We start from the raw sequence: 19,389 nt of genomic DNA, 5'->3' as shown, positions 1-19,389 counted from the left end.
AACTCCCGACATTCAAAACGTTTTCTTTTAATCTATCTTGTAAAAAAAACTGTGAGATCTACATTATTTCAAATATGGTATTAGACCTATCTGAGCTCCGTATATATTAAATGAAAAATTTATTCAAAATAAAACCAACCAACCAACGTTAATAAAAAATTCTATCCTCGCTTTCGAATCTTAACACTGACCTAATCAGAATGTTAGTATATATTTTTTAAAATTTTGATCTTCACCTGCAGCAATAGCCATCTTTTCCACCATTATCAGTCGTTTTTTTTCAATCATATGAGGACGAATCAACTTAAATACTTTGTGTATTATATGTATGTATATAGATTTGTTTAACACTTTAATATACAGTGGTACTCCAATATAACGAATGATATAATGTTGGGACCGTTCGTTAAACTGAAATATTCGTTATATCGGAAACGAAAACTAAATTAATATTGGTACATACATGTTTAAAAATAACTATTTATTCATGAATTCATAAGCATTGGTTGAAATAAATACATATACTAGAATTTGAATTTTATAACAAAAATATGAGCATTATTCAACTGAAAAGAAATTTGTTATGCTCATTTGCTTTTGTGGGCGAGGAATTTTGGGACCCTGTGCCATTTGATGTAGGCTTTTCAATAAAAATATTTTTTCCTGTTCCACGTCGTTTTCTTCAGACCATTTGATACACTTCTCAAAGCAGTCGATGGCATCAGTATGCTTTATTGGCGGCACAGCTACAACTGCAGCGGTATCACCTTACTCCTCTTCCTTTCTACATATAGCTAGTTCATTTTCAGCACTCGGGTTCTCTTGTACAAGTACATTGTCTACACTGTTCCATGCTTCCAAATCACCTGTGTTGAAGTTTGTCTAAAATTTTATTTGAATATTAATTTAAATTCTTTCTACAAATGCATAAGTAAAACCGTACCTAGGGAAACATTGTATGGATAAGAGAAAGTGTGCTCTCCATAATAGAAAGGTCTTCTCTGAATCGCAAATCTGCTAGAGGTATATTGTCCTCATCATCTTCATCGTCAGGTGTGGTTTAATTAATTACACAAAATGATTTTCCAACACTTCTGAAGAACAACCCCTGAAACTTTTTCCCAAGCTGCAGCAATAAGTCGAACTGCATTGAAAAGGGTGAGGTCCTTTAAAGCTGTATTTAAATTTTCTTTTGCACTACACTGCTCAGTAAAGAATTTCGGTAAAATAATTTGGTGAGGCGAATCGCGTTCTGGTCTATCGGTTGAATTAGAGCCGTTACATTCGGTGGCTTCTGCTTCTGGTGGATGACTAGGAGCGTTATTCAGGAGTAATATTGCTCGCTTTGGAAGACTTCGACTTTCAAGAGAATCTTCAACCTATAATTAAAAGTATTATTAAGGAGTATTGAAGTGAAAATTGTTGTGGTATACAAACCTGAACCATAAAAACTAAATAGAATTCTTTAAACAAAAAGAAGAAAAAAATTCTTTAAAAAAAAGAATTCTTTAAAATAGCTCAATAATAACAAGAACCGACGGGTGTTTAACTAGCAACATTGTTTTTTGTTGTAATACAACCAAAACCAAATACAAACGCCATACATTCGTAATATCGAGTTCATCCAATTTCCAGCTTTCGTTATATAGAGTCATCAATGTATTGAAAAACAGCGTTCGTTATATTGAACATTCGTTATATTGGCGTTCGTTATACTGGAGCACCACTGTATATTGATTCGAACACTATAGTCGAATTAACATGGTTGCTTAAAATATAAAAATAAAAGAAAGTGGGTTGGGCAGAGAGTCAACAATGGGATCATCTGAAGGAAGCAATTGCCCAAGAAGCTGCCAGTTTTGGACAATAGACTGGGCTCCGTCAGGACTTCGCCAGGCCACACATATCAATAGAGACTCAATAGAAGCTCCAGGAGGAGGATAACACCAAGTCATTACTACATATACCAGTATATGGCGATAACATTGCTTGTGAAAAATTGACCTCAAGAAAAGCGTTTAAAAAACGAGTATCCCTACTAGGGTTTCTGTAAGAGTGGCATTATGGATCTTGAAATAAGTTGCCAAACAAAATGATGCATATTGTATCAAAATCCGATTTTTCTTTCTGTACTAAACAACCTTCAATTTAATACAAAAACAATGGATTTCTTTAATCAGCGGCCCCGAAAACTCCCGCGTAACGAGATTCAAGCGAATGCGAGAAATTTAAAAAATCGCTTTCCGCCGTATTGTTTTGTGTGTATCTCATAACCCTGATCTGATGGGGTTAAATGGACCTCGTGTTCGGATTCAGCGATCTCAAAAACGGATAGTGACATAGCCTACAAGTCATTGGGAAATTCTTCACATCTTTTTAAATTACCTAAGAAACAGATAAGGAAGTCAAATTAATGGTGTATGAGAATGAAATGAATGAGAAGAAGTAGTCTTCATTGATTTTTAGCCAATATTTAGATAGTTAATTTGGATCACGATTACTGTAAGTCACAGCTATCCATTGCTATATGGAAACCAAATTTTTCAATATAATTACTTCGAGGAAACGATATATTTCACTTCCCTACATGATTATACACCTTCTTCACTTTTGATACCAAAAGTCTATCAAGCATAAACGTAGAACTCAAGAAAATAGTGAACTCGCTTGTCCATTACTCAAGCAACAAGAACAAAACGGTTTCGCTTTATTTGCCACACGTGCCCAAAAATTCTGCCACACGACTAAAACAAAAGAACCAGCAGGCGCAACAACAACAATAGCACGGACTAAGGAGTGGCGCTGCGCATAGGTAGATAGCAATCGGCCAAGCGATCACCGCACTGGATCATTTATCTTGGTTCTGCGGTTAATTACGCACGACGAAGATGCAACGCAGCACAGATGTGCAGCCGAGCACCGTTGCGCGCACACAAGGGATTGAGATTTCGTAGAAATGCTATCTACTCACTCCAAATATTACGGCATAATTATTTATGCATGAATTTTAGTGTGTGGAAAAATTGGGGGTTCTTGCTTTAATTGACTTTCATTCCGTTGCTCACGTAAACCGGAAGCGAAGTTGGCGCGAACACCGAAGGGGTCTCTAATGAAGCGTGCAGCGCACGGCTGAGGAGAATTGCGGTAGACGGTAAGCAGCATTTGGCAACGGGTTGCATTCGCCAAGCGATGAATAATGATGCATTTGAATGACAGCATGGAGATATTGACCGTATTCTCGGGAGTAATACTTATTTTTATAATTTTAATTAAATTATGGAATAATGAATGCCGTGGGGGAATAACGTAATGAATAATGAAATGTTTGATCTTTTTCTCAGAGTTAAACTCTTAGCATAAAGGCATGTTTCTTTAAGAATCAGAATGGAGGAACCGGTATGGATGTTCAGAATATTTTTGAATTTAGTTGAGAAAACAGAATTCAGTACATAAGTACTGACCTCTCTACCTATCTCTTGGTCCAATCTCTTTAGCCGAAGAAATTGACATGTCGACAGCTAACTTATAGGAATAAGAGATCAATATTGTACTTATAGGAAAACAATTGTGTTGATGTCCATGGACTATTGACTGAGCCATTCCAGTACTGTGGCATAAATCTCTGAAGCTATAAAGGATCTTTACTCCAATTCAAATTGGAATCTTTCTGGATGAACCAAGAGACTTGAATAGAGAAGGTTCATATTGAACATATCGAGCGTTATGAAATATTTTATATCACCATTTGCTTAAGCATTTGAGAGTAATTGTCCGAGCCTTTGGATAAGAAAAGTTTATTTTATAAATAAATATGTGGTAGAGAGATCCTAGTGCACCAAGTGGTAACAATGAACTTCGGACTCCACGAATCATACTTATATACATATATATATTTGGCGAAGGTCCCGCTTATACCCGAATCAATGAATGCGCGCCATTCATTTCTCCATCTTGAAATTTGTTACCAATTGGAAATAAAAAGTTCACTCTCCACGTGGTCATTAAAACGGAGTGGAAGCCTTTCTCTTCCTCTGCTTCCACCAGCGGGTACTGCATCCAACACCTTCAAACCTGGAGTGTTTTCGTCCATTCGGACAACATGACGTATGCGTAGCAGCTGTCTTTTTGATTTGAGTTCCGACCTGGGTCTACATATATTAAGTCTGTTTTCTTTATTGCACCTACAAATAACATTCCGAACATTCGAGAGAAACGTTAATTAGTAATATATTTTAGAACTCAGATTCTCGAAAAAGACAGAAAGTCCTCAAATTTCCTAACAAATTGGGCTTTTAGCTATATAGTAACGTAATATATTTGTATGGTTTATAAAAAAATTTGAAACACGGCTGAATGAAATTAAAAATGAACGAATAGTAAAAGGATCATTATTTGCTCTATTGAAAAATCCTTCAAACAGTTATATGACAACGGTGTTAATATTGAAGTATGGATGGTTACAATGGATAGGAGTTGTCCATTTGCATTGAGTTTTGAGAAAATCGCTTCGGACCGCACCACTTTTTCGGACTGTATCTCCAAAACTATTACTCGGATCGACTTGAAATTTTAGGACATTATTTTAGAGATGTTGTAGAATTTAATCAGATGATAATTTGTTGAAGCCATGAACCTATGTAACTCTGTATCAAAACCACAACACATCCGGATTAATCAGGGGTGTTGTGGAATCCAAGACAGATTTTCTGAATGTCAGAATGGCAAACCAATGCTGATTTTCATTGGTGTCACAGAATATGATTGGATTTTCGTCTTTTCGAATATAAGCAAACCAATATTCGAATCAGCTGTTCTGCTATTTATTCATGGGGAAAAATTAGCAAGACATGTTTTTGGAATTGTAATCATATAATTAGTTCAAAATATTCATTAATCACAAAAAATATAATTAAAATGAGAAATTATTTCAGCTTTTATTTTATTTGGCAATGAGAGTAGCGCGAAAGGAAGCACAGTAATTCGCTTTATGCTCAAAGGAAGTCAAAAACAGTAATTATTTTGACATATTTAAGTGTACATATATACACAGTGGAACTTCTCTAACTCAAATCACCATAATCCACAAAAAAACTTCGAGGAAATTTGTATGGAATTGCCTTTCAATGCCACTTCAAGAGTTCGAGTTATGGAAGGAAATTTGTATGAAATTTGATTTTTAAGCGATATTGCCAATTTAAAAGTTCAAGTAATGGAGATCTTCGAGTTATGGAAGTTCCACTGTATATTGTTTAACTTTTATATAAAAAGTTAGATATTTCCATGATCTAATCTGAATTACTTATTTTGTAAAATTCTTAGAATATTTTATTTTTTTCCGTTGAATTCAATAATTACGTCATTTAGCGTTCTTATCTTATTTTTTAATAATAATTATATTTTTTCCAAAGCGTTTTAACGGCAAATCAAAATAAATTTGAACAAAATGTCTCAAATCTGTCAGCCCTGAAGCTCTTGGTTTGTTTCTGATAGTTAAACCGATAAAATTGATTTCCATGACACCTAAAACCAATAGAATTTCTGATTCGAACATCAAATCAATAATATCAGAATTCATGACACGAACCAGAATTTTTTGTCGGTTTGAATTCTGATTCCGACAACTGTCAGATTCCACAACAACCCTGAATAATTGATCTCGATAGCAACCGAAATTTTGATACGGGGAGTGGATTATGGGGCGAAACCTGTATATAATCAAACCTCTTATATCTCTCATGAAAACCCACGCAGTTTTTTTGAGTAATAAAAATTGTTTAATTTTACTTTGTTTTACTTGCTGCGAGCGTTTACAAGTTATTCAAGAGCTAAATTTTACGTTTACAATTACAAGTGTTGGAGAACAATATTTTAAACAGAAAAACTTAATACACACTTTCTTAAGAAAGATAAACTTACATACATACATACATAGATGAAAACATATGAACTATATATATATATGTGTATAAGTTGATAGTATATTTCTTTTTTTTTATTATTTTAACGTATTGAATTATGATGTGCGTATACTTCGGACTGCCGAGCACTTTATTTACTACATTACTGACAATTTGCGTGTTCTTTGCTCTTTTTTTGTTTAGAATATACGGAAGCTATTCGGATATGCGGTTACAGTTATGCGTTGAATGGCCGTCTGCACATGCGCGAAACCCAAAGAGCCAGCCAACAGATTCAGCTCTTCGAGTATGTCCCGCTGACGCTTGTCATCGTACATTTTCTGCAAAATCTTAAACATGCGACCGTATTGAGCATTCGCATAGGCGTGCCACAGCGTGAAGTTGACAACCTGAAATGTAAGAGGGAACGAGAGGGAGAGAGAGATTAGCATAAGTTTACAATAAGATCAGTAAGTGGTTGCACCTTCGAATCAGTGGGATCGGACAGCTTGATTATTTCCACATAGATATCTTTGAATTCATCCAGGTGATCCTTCATATTGCCATCGATGATGCTAATCTTGATTTTTGCGACACCTCTTCTGGCGAGCGCTTCCAACAAATTCGCCTTTTTCTTATCCATATTGCTGCATATAAAAAAAATTTTTAAATTTTTTTATAATTTGAGGTTAAGACCGTTCAAACTTACGTCTTAATTTTGCTGGCATCCGGGCGCGTGTCATTCTTGAGCCCATAATAAGCCAGTAACTCATCATATTCGCTCTTCATGTCATTTATAACCAAGCCACCCAGCTGGGAGACTCGCTCCAAAGCGGTGCGAATACGCACCATCTCCTCTTTGTGCGGGTCTTCATCCACATTTGTGTTCACCAATTTGGCGAAGGCATGGGGCAGCAAGGGCTTGTATTCAGTGCTTTCGATATTCTGCATGAAGAGCACATGTGCCAAAGCATACTTGGGATGTGCGGCAATGACCTCGTCGTAAATATCCTCAGCCTTACTGACCTCTGAAAGCGAAAATAATACATTATAATGAATTTAAAAGAAGAAGAAGAGAAGAAGTACGACCACTCACCGCACTTGGAGATCATCATGCACTGGAAGTCGCGCAGTCCCTCAGCATACTCGTCGGTGGTCATCTTCTTCGGGGACGAAGTGCCCGCGGGGGGACTGGCACCAGCACTCGCTGCTGCCGCGCCATCGCCCGATGCCGTCAACGTGTCACCGACATCGGTATTCAGCGTGCATAATGTGTTCACCGCTATATTCGGCACGGTGATATTGGTTTTGGATTTGCTTGAATTCGCCGCATTATTGCCACTGCCCGCACTGCTACCGGCGCTGCCGTTGCCATTCTTCTTTTCAGGTGGATTCAAGTAGTAGGTGAAGTCGTATGAATCCACACGACGCACCGACTCATCCTTGGCCAAGGTCACACTGCCGGCCAGCCAGGCAGTATTCGCCGGCAAATTGGCTTTGGTCAGCTTCTCTTGCGGCAACGGTGCCACATACAGCACCTTGGAAGGTGTGTCCTTCAGCACGCAATTGGTAAACTTGCGACGCCCAGTCAAACAGTTATTATAATGATCATACAAATCCATATTGATGGCATTGGACAGCTTGAAGAGCGCCACCATATTCGCCTCGTACACTTTCTCTAGCAGATCGCGTTTCTCGTGACGCAGCTGCAACTTAATCGTGTACTCGCCCTTCTCCAACTTCGTGTAGACTTTGTGTGAGTGTGCATCGCCGCAAGCGACCATCGCCTTATTCGTATCGAACATCATCCAGAGCTGCGATTCGAATTCGGCTTCGTACAGCAACGAATTGAAGAGTGGCGCATAGACGGCAACCTCCTGTGCCTTGGCGATTTGTAGCACAAACGTGAGCACATTCTGATAGATTTGACGTCCGTCGGGTATGACATCACGCAATGCGCTGAGCGGGGTGATCTTGGCTTCAGTGGGACGCAATACAACGGCGGCAGTCTTCAGTTGGATTTGCGGCTGCAAGTCTTCGCTCTTCAAAGCAACGAAATCCAGCTTGTGTATGCCACGTGCCGCGGGCATGATATCTGAAGAGAGGAGAAACAACATTTAGGAAATTTGTTGTAGAGGCATAAAACAAGTTCCACAAATAAATTTTTGAATGCAGCCATTTTGGCAATCGGAGAAGCCGGGTCCAATTCGCTGTCCGGCTGTTGTTATTGTAGCGGTTACCCAAACCTGCCTGAACCGGCAAGCATAAATCAATTGCCATCGAAGTTATCTAACGGGAGGGCCAGGAAACGAGCTGTTTCGACAGGGTCGGACCAAAGGCAAAAAGGATATTAGATGAGTGGGGTTTAATGGTCGTGGGTTGAAATGTGTTTAGTGTCATGCGGAGACTCTTTGCATGTCGGACATATATTGGATATGTCCAGGTTCAGTCTGGATAGGTAGGAGTTTAACTTGCTACAATATCCAAAACGAAGTTGCGCAATGGTAATTCTAGTGGGGGCATGCAATGAGGTGGTTAGTGTCATGTGGGGACTTTTTGCATGCCGGACATATATAGGGTATGGCGGGGTTCAGTCTGGATAGGTAGGAATTTAACGTAATACAATATCCAAAACTCGGTGTCTGCAATAGGTGGTGATTTATACAAGTACTTCATTTATGGGACTGGAGTCGATTGAGGTGTTAGAAGCGACTGTCGTGGGCACATCTGAAAAGAGTTATATCTATTGAGATATAAAGGTGTCTCTTACATGGATTCGTGTTGGTCGCCTTGATGCCATGGAATTCCAGACTATATTTGATATGCGTTGTGCCATAGTTGGACCAATATTTAGCAATGCAGAGCTCGAGTATATTGTCCTCCTACAATATTTCAGTTAATAACAACAATCAAGCAACTATTTAGTGTGCGCTACACTCACCTGGCACAAGAAATGCAGCGTTGTGTCGTTCTCTGCATTCACAGGCAAAATTTTCATAGTCTCCAAGACACGACAAGATGAACGTGGTAATATTTGCATGGTGTGTACGAAAAATTTACCAATGAGGTTTTCACGATTTTTATCCGTTGAACGCATGCGCAGTACTACAAATAACAACAAATCAAATTAAAAAAAATAATATTTATTTTCAAATGAGCAACTTACCGGCCCATGTAGCACCGCTCGGCACCATAATGAAGTCTCTTTGTATGGTATTTGGCTGGAATTCAATGCTGCCATCGTTTTTGGTCGAGTTGCACTCAAAGGTGACAGACTCGTTGGTGTTGATGACATGCGGTTGCACTACAGTCACGGGTATTTCGAATAGGATGCCTTTCTGAACGCAATTTGAGTCGTAGGCCGAAATGCTGGAGATATAAATATGTATATAAATTAATAAAAATATATAGAAGACACCAAAAAAGGATACAGGATGCATCAAAAGAATAATTATGTCTTTCGAATCTTTCAAAACACTCACTTTGCTGTGTGTACACCGGGCTGTAGGCCTGTGGGATCAATTTTGACGGTCAACGAACGCGATGAATAACTCAAATCCAAGTAGGCGCCACATTGCATAAACGGTTGTGAGGAGATCAAATTCAAGCGCATATTAAAGTTGAACTTTTGTTGTGGTTCTAAGGTAGAAAAGCAATAGGTTATGTTAAAAGAATCTAAAGTCTAAAAATCACTTCTTAACGCACTAACCAGTCTCTAAGTCATTAAAGAATACTGGTTCGATGCTAACATCATGTTCGGATGGTTTCTTGAGCACACCCTGACGCAGGTGAATACCTTTAGCGGCTTGTGCGCCACAACGCACGGAGAAACTGCAATTTCAAGGCAACAAATTAACATAAGAAATACAAATAATTTGACTAAATAATACCGCAGCATATTCTCAGTGGCTTCAGCATGTTGTGTTAGATGCTCAAATGACTTCTCGACATTCAACAAACCGCTGCCTTGAGCAAATGGATCGACATAGCCTAGTTTGGTGGCAGTATTGGTGATGGCACGCTTAATGCTGTAGGGAGAATATTTAATGCCCTTCTGTTTGAGACCGGAAATTAGGAGCGCTGCGTAAATTAAAAATAAAATTAATATTTAATTATATTGCTGATCGCTACTTACATATGGCGCCCGCCACATGCGGTGCTGCCATGCTGGTGCCGTTCATCAATTGCGATTTGCTCATGGTAAATTGTGGCACTGAAGTGATGGCGCCGCCGGGGGCACACACCGTTACACCTTGACCGCCATCAATGCAGGGATCACGCGATGTCCATGTGTAGACGTTACCCGGCAATTTTTCACGCATCACATATTCGGCTTCCATCATTTGTGGTGAGACATAGGCGCCGACACCTAAGCGGTGATAAAATAAATAAAAAATTTATTTAAAAAAATATAGTAAAAATAAAGAAATATATAAAAATGTTAACACATATTAACGAATATAAAAAAATTAAATAAAAATGTTATAAAAAATGTAAAAATTTAAAAATATTAAAAAAAAATAATAAAAAATATAAAATATTAAAAAAAAAAATTAAAAAATATTAAGAAATATTAAGAAATATGAAAAAAAAATTATTAAAACAAATCATAAAAAATTTAAAAATATTATCAAAAATATAAAAATATTATAAAAACAAATATATAAAAAATAAAGTAAAAAAATATTAAGAAATATAAAAAAATAAAAAATATTATATAAAAACAATTATAAAAAATGTAAAAATTAAATAATATTAAAAAAAAAATATAAAATATGTAAACATATTAAACAAAATAATAAAAATATAAAATATTAAAAAAAAATATTAAGATATATGAAAGAAATTTATATGTATATAAAAAAAAATCATAAAAAAAGGAAAAAAAAATTAAATAATATTATAAAAAAATTTAAAAATATTGTAAAAAAATATAAAAATATTATAAAAAAATAAAAAAAAATATTAAGAAATATATAAAATATATACAAAAATTATAAAAAATATAAATAAATAAATTATACAAAAATTATTTAAATTTTTAATTTATTTTTTCACCTACCAATACAACTAGGCTGGCTAATATCAGGTGGCGTGCCAACAGTGCACAAAGCAGGTCCATGATTACCGGCAGAAGCAACCCATACAACACCATATTTGTTCACAACTTCGCTCATTAGCTCACCGATGCGGCTAGATAACCCAACAATAAAAGCAATTAATGAGAATAAAAAATTAGAAACTATTAAATTTGTTTAATCGCTAGAACGGCAAGTCAACATGAGGTAACAATAATAATAAAATATTAATTATATCAATTAACTAAAGCAGCAAAACACTGCTAGAAAGGCAACAACAAATGAATTTACTTTGAAATTTTGTTGGTATTTGTGGTTGCGTGCAATTAAACGCATTGTTAATCACATTTAATTTTTTTTTAATTCAAAATGTTAAACAAAAAGTGTGCTCAAATGGCTAACAATGGAAGCTAAAAAGTCTGGAAATATATTACCTCATGTAGGCTTTCCGTTTCCTTTTACGTTTCTTATCAACAACCAAAGGACTGTCATATTGATGCATTTGACTTTTTTCATTTTTAAAGTTTTTCAATTGCAATTTCAAAGTAGATTCGTTTACGTACATAATTTCGAAAATCAATTTAATATAATTATTATAAGCAGCAGCGACAAGCCATACAACTTACCCGGCATTCGACCAGTGCGCATGTTCGCCATAACTCATATTGATCACGTCTACTTTGGTGCCGGCACGACATAGCTCCATAACTTTCATCATGGCACGCACTAGCGCGGTGCCAGTCTCCATAGAACCTAAACGCCCATCGCCGATGGTGAGCGAAACAATGCGTGCATTTGGCGCAACACCGTCGACATCTTTAGAAGCATGATTGCCGCTGGCGATGGAAGCGACGTGTGTGCCATGTGATGCTGAAAAGTTATTGAAAAATGTAAATAAATAATATTTACAAAATATATTTATTTTTTACTTACAACACATGCCCACAATCTCAAGCACATCACCATTATCATGTACATTAACCGATATGGAGAAGAAATCGTCAACATTCTTTATTTCATGTGTCTTCGAGTACTCGCCAAGATGTAGTGCATTCTCAAGATCACCCTATATATTTATAATAAAGAAATTTTTCAATTAAGCTTTAGTTTGTGCTATCACTTTTTACACACCTTTTCTGTAGTGTCCACAACTGCTTGCCAACCGTTGGCGGTCTGATACAAAACACAGTCATATGTGGTTCTTATATCCTTGTATATCTTATCATAGTTGTTTAACATTTCCAAAGTGTTGTCCAAATCCTCCTTAATCAATTTCTTATCCCAACTCAATTTCGTTAAATCTGCAGCAGATTATTTTATAAAATAAATTTAATATAAAAAATTTAAATTTTATTAAACTAACCAGAATTTTGCGCTTCGAATTCCGTGATTTTACGCGAAATTGCCGCCGTGGCCGTTTTGTTAGGGCCATCCCAATCCTTGGTTTTGTAGAAATTGATTATGTTCTCTCTCACTTTGAATGGACATAAATCATGGAAGTTCTTCACACCGATACGATACTCGCCGTTGGCAGTGTTGGAAGCCGTCATTTGTGGCGACAACTACAATAGTGAACAGATACAGATAAGCATATTTGCAAAAATACAGAATATAGTGATAAAAATAAACAAAACAAAGAAAGTCATGTAATTGCGTATGTAGCTCTCATATAAAAATATATTAGATTCTGATTCGTGATAATATGCAGATAAGTATGCACACTTATACAGCTACACTTTTGTGGATATAAATATTTATACAGTCCGATTAATTGTGTGAAAGTGCTTAATCATGCGAAATTTTATGTACACGACGTTATTTTGTGGCTAATAAACATATGCATATATAATTATATTCTAAAGAAATTAGCTTTGCTGTTAGTGTAATTGTTCTTTTTTTTGCGAAAGTATATTTTTATTACGTTAAACTACACACAAACTCCATGCACTTACTTTAAGTTGACGTCCTGAGCATCCAGTGATGAATCCTTTATCATTAGCTTTAACTTTTTTGGACATGTCAATGTCACCACAACCCGTACAGTCATAACGTTCAATCACCTTCACGGATTTACCATCACATAGCGTCTGTAAAAAATAAAAAAATATATACATATACATATTTAATAATTATTAATAAAATAATAAAAGGTCATAACCTCTAAATACTACAATAACAAAAAATTTACTTGCCTCCAAACCTGCTGCACGCGGATCGACGCCTGAATCGAAAATGGCGATCACAGTGTCACGCCCATCGTAATCCGGATACTTTTGCAAGAAATTTATGACTCCTGTTTCCGCCTTAGGCACCAATGCACCACTCGGAAAAGTCGCTTCAATTATGCCACTGCTATTGCTCGCCGCCATTGTTACTTGTGGCTGCTCCTGCTCCGACTTCTCACCTTTATTCAGCTGCTGTTCAACAACGGTACTAATCGTTACGTATCCTCTGGTTGTACGCAGGCTCTTTACAAATCTGCCTGAATTTGCTGCTGTTTTTATTGCACCTTTGCGTTGGTATAGATAAGCAGAATAATACAAAAATGTTGATTTTAACTAATTTAAAACTAATTGACAATAAATTGTCCGTCCGAAATGTCTAATCAACAATTTTTTTCTGCCGTCTATGGAAGGTACGATGAAAAGCAATTGTCACCGTTTTGTAGATGTCAGCTTTGTTGGTACTGTATTTGTTGTTGTTTTGCAAATTTGCCGTTTTGCAAATAGCGGCCGGTGACAGGTAGTAATTGGTGTCTAATGCAATTTACTTACGTTAGATGTCGCTGCGAATTTCGTTCTATTCTAATTAGCTTAAAAATTTTCTTAATTTAATTGTCTTTTTTCATTTGTTTTCATAAACATTTAATAACTCACTGAGGATTTGGAACTAAAAATATATGAAAGCAATATGAAGCAACACAAGGCGTAAATAAATTTTGCCCAATAATATTTTGTATTATTGTCCACATTTGTTATTAAAGAAAATTTTTATATTGGGGATATTTAGATATTTTAACGAATATAATTTTATTACCGTCATATGCATTTTATTATTTATTCATTTATTAGGAAAGGTCATTACTTCCAATTAGAATTCTAATTGGTTTTTCGGTACGTTATCAATAACAAAATACCAATTAAACAAATTCACCGGCGTTATAAGAATCAATCCTACGGCGCCGGTTTCCTTTTATTGACAGCGCACAGCTGATCAAATTGTCATATGTGTTACTCGCTGTCAAAGTATTGTGAAAAAAGTTTGTGTTGGTGCGTGAGATTTCGCTGGGAGTTCTTTCGTTCTTTTAGAAATCCAAATATATCAAACTAAAGTAAAATGTGGTACGAAATCTTACCTTCAGCCGGCATTATCACAGTCGTACTTGCGGTCCCGGTGTACGCTATGTGGGGTCTCAATAAATTGACTCTTGGCAATGTAAGTAAACGTTGGTTGTGATATTTTCCGGATGACACAGTCAACTTATATAACTGTGTGCTGGATCGCAGTGCTTCGCATCTTTTCAACATTTTAGTATGCAATTTATTACAGCAAATAATTTATTTAGTTCACGTTTTGTCCGTTTCTTTCCCACATCAAGTGTTTTCCGTAATTATATTGTGTTTTTTCTAACTACCCTACAGGCCTACCGCCGCAATATGGACGAACGTTTCGAACGAATGTTGTATCAACGCGACTGCAGACTAACCAACAATCCGTACATTCAGAATGTGAGTATCAACTAGTTGGAAAATTATAATACTTTCAACGAGTGCTTGTTTATCAACAAAAGAAAAGTTGGGAATGTAGTGCTATTAGGTATTTGCAATGTTTTTAAAGTTATTTGAAATAGTAATTGTAGTTTTTGATTTTGAAACTAGAAAATACTTTCTACTAATTATAATTGCAAAGTTATATCTTGTTTTCTGGCATATCAAATTAAAGTATCTATTATAAGATCCGGAATAGAGTAATGATTAGTTCTTAACTATTAATGATTTTATAAAAACTAAATATTCATATGTAATAGCTGAAACAATGTCTGAAAATTTAACATAATTCTTTCCTCGGTTTCAATACATTTAATTAGAGTTTACATCAATTAAAAATTTTGTGTTTATAGATCAATTTATGTTGTTTTATATCTTATGATTATTTCTTTTATGATTTCTTATTAAAAACAAAACGGCACATTATTGAGAAACTACAAAAGTATTAATTTTTTTATTCCTACAGGGCTTGGATTCGATTCCAGATGAAGAAAGTAATTAAATGTCGTGTATATATGCAATTAAACCACATTTATAGTGTAACATTAATGAAGGATAACAAATAAAACATGTTAAACAAATATACCTTATTTCCTTAATGGTGTCAACTAACTAAGTCAGCTGTTGAGTTTCAGTATTTGCCTTCCGCTTTGTGTAGTCGTCCTTTATGTGTAGTGAAACATCCCTGTGCTGCAGGAAAAACCACCCTTAACATTGCCTACTATCAATTATCCTCCCAATTGTCAGTCACACTTCATAAGGCGTCTTCAAAAGCAGGAAAAAATAATTTCACTACTAATAAAGTGCAAAATATTGTGGAAAATTTGTAAAATATAGTATATTTTAATCTTTAGTGTATTATCAAAGTTATATTTGTGCTAATTGGTAGTTAAAATGTTAAAACACCATAATAAAAACAAGTGAAAAGTATAATTTTTCACATTTTTGCAAAGCCGATACAATGAAGTGGTCGCGCATTGTGCAAAAGGGGGCGCAACTAACAGAAAACACCAGAAGCCTTTTGGCGCTAGGTGTGGGTAGTAGTGCGGCTGTTAGTGTTAAGCTTAAGAGTAATTGTGGCAAAGGCGGCAATTTTGCTGTGGGCCACTTTATTGCTGGTTGTTGTTTTTTTATTCGGACTTTTGTTTTGCTCGCGGTAGCTGCGGTATTTTTGTTTACAATTGACAGCGTCAATGCCGCCGCCGCTAGTTCATTGAAGGCGCCACTGGAAGCGGATAGTGGGACAGTGGGTGGGCGACACCAACACCAACATCATCAACATCAACACGCCGCGGTAAATGCTGAGCGTTTGCATGAGCATGAACACGAGGAGAAGGGCTATTGTGCGCCGTACAATGGTTTAATTTGTAAGCAATATATAAGCGGACAGGTATGGTATAGTCGTGAAGATCCGACGGGCGGTTGGAAGAATGAGCAAATAACAACCGCATTGTGGGAGGAATTAATTGCAGACCTGACGGGATTATGTCGCCAAGCGGCAGAGGTGAGTGCGCTCTACTATAATGCAATTATTGTAATGAGCTTAAGGAGTTAATCTCCTCTCTTTTTTAATATAGAAAATGTTATGCGCCTACGCATTCCCGCATTGTCAAACAGAAAATGGACGTACAATAAAGGTGCCGCTATGCTATGAGGATTGCACAGCGACGCATCTGCAATTTTGCTACAACGATTGGGTGTTGATTGAGGAGAAGAAGGAGCGTAATATGTTTCTTAAGAGTCGTGGACATTTCCGTTTACCAAACTGTGGCGTGCTACCAAGACATAATGCCACAACGAAGAAACCGAATTGCTCGTATATTGGATTAACTGAACTCAAGGAAGCTGAAGTGAGCTGTAAGTGTAACGGAACACATAAACTGAAAGCTTCAGTAATTATATTCTTATTTTCTTGCATATATTTTAATAGACGATTGTCGCAATGGCAACGGCCGTTACTACCTCGGCACCGCGAATGTAACAAAATCGGGTCTGCCATGTCAACGTTGGGATGTACAACATCCACACAAACATATCCAACCGCCACAGGTGTTTCCACAAATAGCTAATGGTGAGAATTACTGTCGCAACGCCGGCGGTGAAGAACCCTTTCCGTGGTGTTACACGCTTGATGAGTCGGTGCGTTGGCAGCATTGTGATATACCGCTCTGCCGTAAGTGCAAATATGCTTATTTAAAGTAATATTTATTTAATTTAAATTTTACATTCTTTTACAGCCGACTACATTGACCTCACTGCCAAAGATCTCAATGCACCCATAAAAATGGAGACTTTCTTCACACCATCCATGATCTTCCTACTCGCCGGCATCGGTTTCATTGGCATTGTGGCGTTGCATTTGATTATTTTACTCGTACATAAAATTTCCAAACACAAAGAGTTCACGTCGCAACAACAACGCCAACAAGTACCAACTTCCGAGTGCAATGTGTCGGTGCGCGGCCGTGGCGACTGCAATTTGACAGAGAGCAGAGAAACTTTAGGTTCGAATAATGCCGTGGCGATAAGCAACAAGTGTGGCACCATTAAAAGTACAGCAACAGTGCATAGCGCAGCGGAGCCGAAAACAAATTTAAACACCAAATTGGAGAAACTCGAGTATCCACGTGGCGATATTGTCTATGTGCGTTCGTTGGGGCAAGGCGCTTTCGGGCGTGTGTTTCAGGTATGCTGACACTGTTTTTAGTTAAAAAATTACGAAATTAAAATTTTATATTTTCTCTTAATAACCGCCTAGGCGAAAGCACCTGGACTTGTGCCAGGCAATGATGACTATCTGGTCGCCGTGAAAATGTTAAAAGACGATGCTAGCGATCAAATGCAAATGGATTTCGAACGTGAGGCCTGCCTTCTGGCCGAATTCGATCACGCCAATATTGTTAAACTGCTCGGTGTATGCGCGTTGGGGCGCCCCATGTGTCTGCTCTTCGAATTCATGTCACCCGGTGATTTGAGTGAATACTTACGCGCCTGTTCACCCTATGCCACACATCAAATACAACAACGCAACCGGCAAGAATTGAATGAGGGTCACTTACTGCAAATAGCGGCACAAATTGCCGCTGGCATGGTTTATTTGTCCGAGCGTAAATTCGTGCATCGCGATTTGGCCACACGCAATTGTCTAATCAACGAACAGATGGAAGTGAAAATTGCCGATTTCGGTTTATCACATAAAATCTACTTGCAGGACTACTACAAAGGTGATGAGAACGATGTTATACCGATACGTTGGATGCCACTCGAGAGTATATTGTATAATAAATTCTCCATTGAATCGGATGTCTGGGCTTATGGCATATGCTTGTGGGAGATATTCTCGTTCGCATTGCAACCCTACTTTGGGCTCACGCACGAAGAGGTGATTAAGTTCATCAAAGAGGGTAATGTGCTCAGCTGTCCGGACAATACGCCGCTCTCGGTGTATGCTTTGATGCGTCGCTGCTGGAATCGTAAACCGAATGAACGTCCAAGTTTTGCGGAAATCAATCATTGCATACAACACAGTTTGGTCGAGTATGAATGCAAGACGATGATGTAGGGAAGTGTAGTGGGGTAAAGCGAGTGAAGTGCTAAATGCAACTGGCCATATACGTACATACATCCATACATATACATATATACAAAGAAATATTGTAGCATAAGTGAAAATGAAAAACACTTCCGTTCGTACATACTCAGCAGTGGTTGGTGTAAAAGCTAAGTTTATAAGATATAGCAATAGTTTCGCAGAAAAATTAATTGTGTAACAACAACAATAAGCATGCAGCACAAATTATGCATTTATATTTAGTATTTAAATAATAATACTTACGAAAAAGTACTCAGACAAGTTGTGTTCAGGCAATAATTTATATAGTTGTGTGCAACGGTTGCAGTCCAGCTAAACAAGTTTCCTTACTTTTATATATATTTTTATTAAATAAATATACTCAGTAATATATTGTAAGATAAAATTCATTTCTCTTCGATTTTCAATAAACTTTTCATTAAAAAATCTAACAAATTATTATTTGTCTTTTTAAAGTATTTAATTTATTTTTTAATAATTTTGTTTATTTTTTTGCTTTTTTTTTTTGTAATACTTACTTATTTACCAATTTATTTTATCCTTTTTTAAATAAATTTTTTTATACTTTTACTAATATTACATGTTTATTTATATATTATTATTTTTTATAATTCACTTATATAATTATATAATTATAATTAAAATAATGTGTCTAAAGATTTTTTTTATTACTTTTATTTTATTTTTTTGAATATTTATTATTTTATTCATATTTTTTTATACACTTTATATTATTTTTTATTTAATGTTTTATTATTTTTAATTATTTTTTTTTAATAATTTGTTTTTTATTATTTATTTATTTTTTTAATTATTATTTTTTTTTGGAATTTTTTATTTATTTACCGTTTTTTTAAACTCAAAAAATTAAAAATAAAATTTAAAATAAATATATTTTATTTTAATTTATTTTATTTTATTAAAAACTTCCTCAAAACACGTTCCAATCATCGAGCAGCGCTAGTCTGCATTATTCAACTCAACTCAACGAATTATACGAATAAGTTTTATATATTTATAGCATACAATAATGCAGCAGCAGCCAACATATCTGT

The 19,389-nt window shown here is 36.0% G+C and overlaps 3 protein-coding genes across 5 annotated transcripts; 2 read left to right on the top strand and 1 right to left on the bottom strand.

The window, feature by feature from the left end:
- Window positions 1-5,751: 5,751 nt before the first annotated feature.
- On the bottom strand, window positions 5,752-13,864 carry LOC105218442 (tripeptidyl-peptidase 2). Of its 3 annotated transcripts, XM_054235092.1 has the most exons (20): window positions 13,750-13,864; window positions 13,168-13,484; window positions 12,928-13,062; window positions 12,339-12,537; window positions 12,107-12,276; window positions 11,909-12,041; window positions 11,602-11,845; window positions 11,410-11,481; window positions 10,960-11,090; window positions 10,033-10,266; window positions 9,788-9,977; window positions 9,607-9,728; window positions 9,380-9,536; window positions 9,064-9,266; window positions 8,839-9,002; window positions 8,668-8,779; window positions 6,994-7,992; window positions 6,607-6,925; window positions 6,382-6,544; window positions 5,752-6,307 (listed from the first exon to the last, which is right to left on the bottom strand). In XM_054235092.1, the coding sequence occupies exons 2-20, from the start codon at window positions 13,342-13,344 to the stop codon at window positions 6,098-6,100; spliced, it is 4,134 nt and encodes a 1,377-aa protein (XP_054091067.1). In that variant the 5' UTR covers window positions 13,345-13,484; window positions 13,750-13,864; the 3' UTR covers window positions 5,752-6,097. The 3 variants fall into 3 exon arrangements, with proteins under 3 accessions (XP_054091067.1, XP_054091066.1, XP_054091068.1); XM_054235091.1 differs by lacking the exon at window positions 13,750-13,864 and having other exon boundaries at window positions 13,168-13,673; XM_054235093.1 differs by lacking the exons at window positions 11,410-11,481; window positions 13,750-13,864 and having other exon boundaries at window positions 13,168-13,673.
- A 313-nt stretch (window positions 13,865-14,177) lies between these two features.
- LOC105218443 (uncharacterized) lies at window positions 14,178-15,323 on the top strand. The gene is made up of 3 exons (XM_011194023.3): window positions 14,178-14,410; window positions 14,617-14,703; window positions 15,209-15,323. Exons 1-3 carry the CDS (start codon window positions 14,312-14,314, stop codon window positions 15,242-15,244), a joined length of 222 nt encoding a protein of 73 aa, XP_011192325.1. The 5' UTR covers window positions 14,178-14,311; the 3' UTR covers window positions 15,245-15,323.
- Window positions 15,324-15,463: 140 nt separating this feature from the next.
- Window positions 15,464-18,753, top strand: LOC105218444 (tyrosine-protein kinase transmembrane receptor Ror2). Its single transcript, XM_011194024.3, has 5 exons — window positions 15,464-16,246; window positions 16,320-16,599; window positions 16,673-16,915; window positions 16,980-17,428; window positions 17,501-18,753. The coding sequence occupies exons 1-5, from the start codon at window positions 15,704-15,706 to the stop codon at window positions 18,302-18,304; spliced, it is 2,319 nt and encodes a 772-aa protein (XP_011192326.2). The 5' UTR covers window positions 15,464-15,703; the 3' UTR covers window positions 18,305-18,753.
- The last annotated feature ends 636 nt before the right edge of the window (window positions 18,754-19,389 follow it).

Source organism: Zeugodacus cucurbitae, chromosome 6, assembly GCF_028554725.1.
Source record: "Zeugodacus cucurbitae isolate PBARC_wt_2022May chromosome 6, idZeuCucr1.2, whole genome shotgun sequence".
In the NCBI taxonomy this organism is placed as follows: domain Eukaryota; kingdom Metazoa; phylum Arthropoda; class Insecta; order Diptera; family Tephritidae; genus Zeugodacus; species Zeugodacus cucurbitae.
The sequence above is the reverse complement of the archived record's forward strand: the minus strand, read 5'-3'. Positions and strand labels throughout refer to the sequence as shown.

Bases quoted from the DNA above. Each gene is read 5' to 3' on its own strand.
- LOC105218443 (XM_011194023.3), top strand. From the start codon at position 14,312: ATGTGGTACGAAATCTTACCTTCAGCCGGCATTATCACAGTCGTACTT. The intron at 14,411-14,616 runs GTAAGTAAACGT...ACTACCCTACAG, and splicing joins ATAAATTGACTCTTGGCAAT to GCCTACCGCCGCAATATGGA. The intron at 14,704-15,208 runs GTGAGTATCAAC...TTATTCCTACAG, and splicing joins ACAATCCGTACATTCAGAAT to GGCTTGGATTCGATTCCAGA.
- LOC105218444 (XM_011194024.3), top strand. From the start codon at position 15,704: ATGAAGTGGTCGCGCATTGTGCAAAAGGGGGCGCAACTAACAGAAAAC. The intron at 16,600-16,672 runs GTAAGTGTAACG...ATATTTTAATAG, and splicing joins CAAGGAAGCTGAAGTGAGCT to ACGATTGTCGCAATGGCAAC. The intron at 16,916-16,979 runs GTAAGTGCAAAT...ATTCTTTTACAG, and splicing joins TTGTGATATACCGCTCTGCC to CCGACTACATTGACCTCACT.
- LOC105218442 (XM_054235092.1), bottom strand. From the start codon at position 13,344: ATGGCGGCGAGCAATAGCAGTGGCATAATTGAAGCGACTTTTCCGAGT. The intron at 12,277-12,338 runs GTTAGTTTAATA...AATCTGCTGCAG, and splicing joins ATTCGAAGCGCAAAATTCTG to ATTTAACGAAATTGAGTTGG. The intron at 9,537-9,606 runs GTTAGTGCGTTA...TTTCTACCTTAG, and splicing joins CTTTAATGACTTAGAGACTG to AACCACAACAAAAGTTCAAC.